This window comes from Cannabis sativa, chromosome 8 (assembly GCF_029168945.1).
Source record: "Cannabis sativa cultivar Pink pepper isolate KNU-18-1 chromosome 8, ASM2916894v1, whole genome shotgun sequence".
NCBI classification, from domain to species: domain Eukaryota; kingdom Viridiplantae; phylum Streptophyta; class Magnoliopsida; order Rosales; family Cannabaceae; genus Cannabis; species Cannabis sativa.
The window spans coordinates 30,549,989-30,553,694 of NC_083608.1; the positions used below are offsets into that span (position 1 = coordinate 30,549,989).

The following is a 3,706-nucleotide window of genomic DNA, read 5'->3' on the forward strand; positions in this document are numbered from 1 at the left end:
TTATAAATATTTATTATTTTTATGTTGTGACTGAAAAGTTCGTGATAAAAGTATTAGTCACAAAAATTATAATTTGTTGTGACCAAATGTGTTTTCAGTTACAATACTTATTGCGACTATAAATAAATTGGTGAGAACTTGTATCTAAAAACTAGGTTTTAGTTACAAGTAATTTTATGTTGTGACTAAAAGTGATATTTAGTCACAAAAAATTTATATTGTGATTAAAAAGTTATCACTAAAAGATTTTTTTTTTTTTTTTTTTGTAGTGAGTATTTACTATCTTGAAGAAAATAATTTATTTTTTTGAAAAGATTTAATAAGTATTTTCAATGTAAATATTCTAATATATAAATATAAATTATAAATAAATAAATAATAAAATCATGATACTTTTATTATTAATTTTTTTTATATATATATAGAAACATGTTGTTATAACTTAGTAGAAAGAAGAAAGGAGAAGGCATGGCTTATACATATATAAGTACATAGAGAGACCCCGTGACCATGAACTGATAAACCTAGACCCATACCATAAACATAAATAATTTAATAATACATATTACTCTATTTCATGAAACCCTGGGCCATCTTCATGTAGCCCCCAATTCCACCTTCTTGATCTGACTGCTTCTTCTCGTGATGATCACCACCACCATGGCCGGCCTGCTGCTGATGATGTTCAGCCGACTGCAGCGGGTGACCTTGGCCAGTGCTGTTCTTGGTCTCGTACTGGCGGAGATAGTCCTCTGCCTTCTCCACGTGCTTTCCGAAGCTCTTCTCCTCCAGTTTTCCGTACTTAGATCCGGCGTCCAGAAGGTCGGCTGCAGCGCCAGCCGTCTTGCCCTTGTCGACCTGGCCGAACCCATGGCTGGCAGCGGTTTGAGCCGCCTCTGCCATCAGCTTGGCGCTCGACAGAAGCTCCTTCGATGATGGATGTTGCTGGTTCTGGTGCTGTTGCTGGGCCTGGTGCTGATCGCCGGTGGAATGATCCTTGCCGGGGCCACCGGAGATGTTGGAAAGTAGGTGGTCCATGAAATAACTGAGAGAGAGAGCGAGAGAGTTGTGGTGGTAATAGTAGTGTTTAGGGTACTGTATAGTAGCTAGTAAAGATAATGAATATTGGAAGTGTGGATATAAGTGTGTCTAAAATGACTCGTTGATTTGGTGATATTTATATGAGAAATGATAAAGGGTATGGTGCCTAGCTTATTTGGAGGTATAATATCGTTATCGCTCCAATATATAATATTTTGAGTCTCACTAATTTTAATTTAATAAAAAATATAAAAAATCACTATGACCACCTACATACGTTGGTGTCCTATAAAAATGTTCCATTTATGTAGAGACATATCTGTATTAGATATCCTATTTATCCATCAACAATAATATAAAAAAGAAAATAACATAGGATAATGTTAATTAATAATACTACGTTGGATTGGATTTAAGAGTTATTGGAGGTGGCGATTTCTGGTGAAAAGACAAATCTCCACGTAGCAATGTTAGATAGGTATGTATGGAGCATTGCTTTCAGTTATTATTGTTCACGTGTTAATTTTTCTTAGATATTTATGGTATCATAATTAACATGGACAGACGGGACACAATCTGAACCACTACTTATCTTGTGGCTCAATTCCTGCCGACGAATTTTAGATTTTTCTTTATATTTCATTATTATTCGGGAAGTTCACAATGCATAATAAAATACCTCATATATCAAAATTGACCCCATTATTAATTTTTACCAATCAAGGAAATCTCAGTTATTATATACATAATTCTTCTTCTTGAAGCTTCCGTTCAGGTGTGTCTCTGGTACAGTGATCGAGCATCTCCGTTTCGTTTCCCTCCTCAAATCCCATTTTTCAATCTCTTCACTGCATTATTTTTTCTCTATGTCATCCTTAATCATTGCAAATAGCCTCCGAATTTTTCGTGCTCAGTCCATATTTAATGCTCTCCTCCTTTCTCAGTTGCATTTAATTCTGACGGCTCCCTCTTTTGGGCATTTAATGTTTGCCCAGACTTTCCCTCTCCTCCACTTCCTTCTCCAGCCTCCCAAATTAACCCAAACCATCTTATCCGTCGCCTCAAACATATACTCCTTTGTAATCATTCCTCCTCCGCCTCTGCAGATAGCCACTCCAGGAATCGAAGCGATGGTTCAGAGCCACTCTCCTCCTTCGACGCGTCTTTCTCTATCCATGTATCTTCTATCTCTTTCTCCTACTTCCTCTGTCTATTTAATCCTCCAAGCTTTGTGTTGTTCGGCACCTTTTCCTCTTTTTCTCACCATTGTAGCCCTAACTCCTTCTACTTCTTCAATGGCATCCTCTTCCACCAACCCTAACATTCTCACCCCCCTCTCTGAAGAAGAAAGCCTCATCCATGACTTTGATCATATCTCGCTCTCTTCCTCCTCTAACCCCAACTCTTTCTGCCTTATCTTCAAAACTTTATCCCCTCGAACTGCTAAGCCCGCCTGGATTGAAAAGGCTATGTCTGAGGCCTGGACCCTCCGTTTCCCTGTCCAAATCTCCGAATACCATTCTTGCCTTTTCTCGGCCACCTTCCAATGCGATGGGGATCGACGACGTGTCCTGGAAGAACAGCCCTGGAATTTTGACAAGTTTCTTATAGTCTTCACTCATCCTGATGTCTCACCTACCCCTACCCCTGAAAGTATCAGATACACTCCTTTCTGGATCCAAGCTCACCGAATTCCCTTTGGTAGAAGAAGCCCTCAGTTGGCTCAGTTCATAGCTGATGAATTAGGTGACTTTATGAAATATTCCCCCTTTCTCTCCTTGAGAACTCTGGCCCTTTTCTCAGAATTCGTGTTCTGTTGGACATCACCAAGCCTTTGCGTAGGGGCATGACAATTCGCTTTCGATCCATCCCTGAACCAAAATGGATAAGTTTCAAGTATGAAAGTCTTCCCAACTTCTGTTACTTTTGTGGCCTTCTGGATCATACTTACAACCGTTGTACCCGATACCTCCTTCGTTGTGACAACTTCCCTTCTCCCCCTGTTTTAGAATATCGTGACACTCTCCGTGCTCCGGCACAGTCTCTGTTTAAGAAGAATCCTTTTGAAATTTCCAATGCCACTCCGTTTGAGGAATTTTTTCCTCCTATCTCTTCTCATGACCAGAGTCTCCAGCACGCTGTCAATCAGTTTCTGCGTGTGCAATCCCCCACTCGTTCTATCACCAACACAAATACCATTCCCACTACTCCTACGTCTCCTCATTCTCAGACTTCACCCTCCACCATTCCTCCACCAATTATGACAACCTCTACCGTCACCCACACTGCAAAAGGAAAAGGTATTGCTTTACCCTCATCCACTCCTCCTCGAACTAGACCTATTGGCTTGGTCATCAATGACTCTTCCCCCCAGTCCTCTCCTATTTCCTCTGCTGGCACCAGGAAACACTTTACTCGCCAGACAACTCAAGTGGGGGACTCTGTCAGGAGCATGCTGAAGCGTGCTCGTGCAGCCCCTAGTGAAGACGTTGTTGTTCCCTCTCTCTCTGATGATGAACCAACGGCGGGTGTCGCATCGCGACCCCGCCGAGAAAAATGAGCCTTTGCAGCTGGAACGCTCGAGGTTTAGGGAGTCCTCGAGCGTTCCGTCACCTCTCCCTGTTGGTCAAGCAGCATCAGCCAACTATGCTTTTTGTTATGGAGA

At 41.2% G+C, this 3,706-nt stretch overlaps 1 protein-coding gene across 1 annotated transcript; it reads right to left on the reverse strand.

Moving 5' to 3' along the window:
• Positions 1-511: 511 nt before the first annotated feature.
• On the reverse strand, positions 512-1,611 carry LOC115700453 (nodulin-related protein 2). The gene has a single exon (XM_030627992.2). The coding sequence runs from the start codon at positions 1,036-1,038 to the stop codon at positions 571-573; it is 468 nt and encodes a 155-aa protein (XP_030483852.2). The 5' UTR covers positions 1,039-1,611; the 3' UTR covers positions 512-570.
• Positions 1,612-3,706: the final 2,095 nt, after the last annotated feature.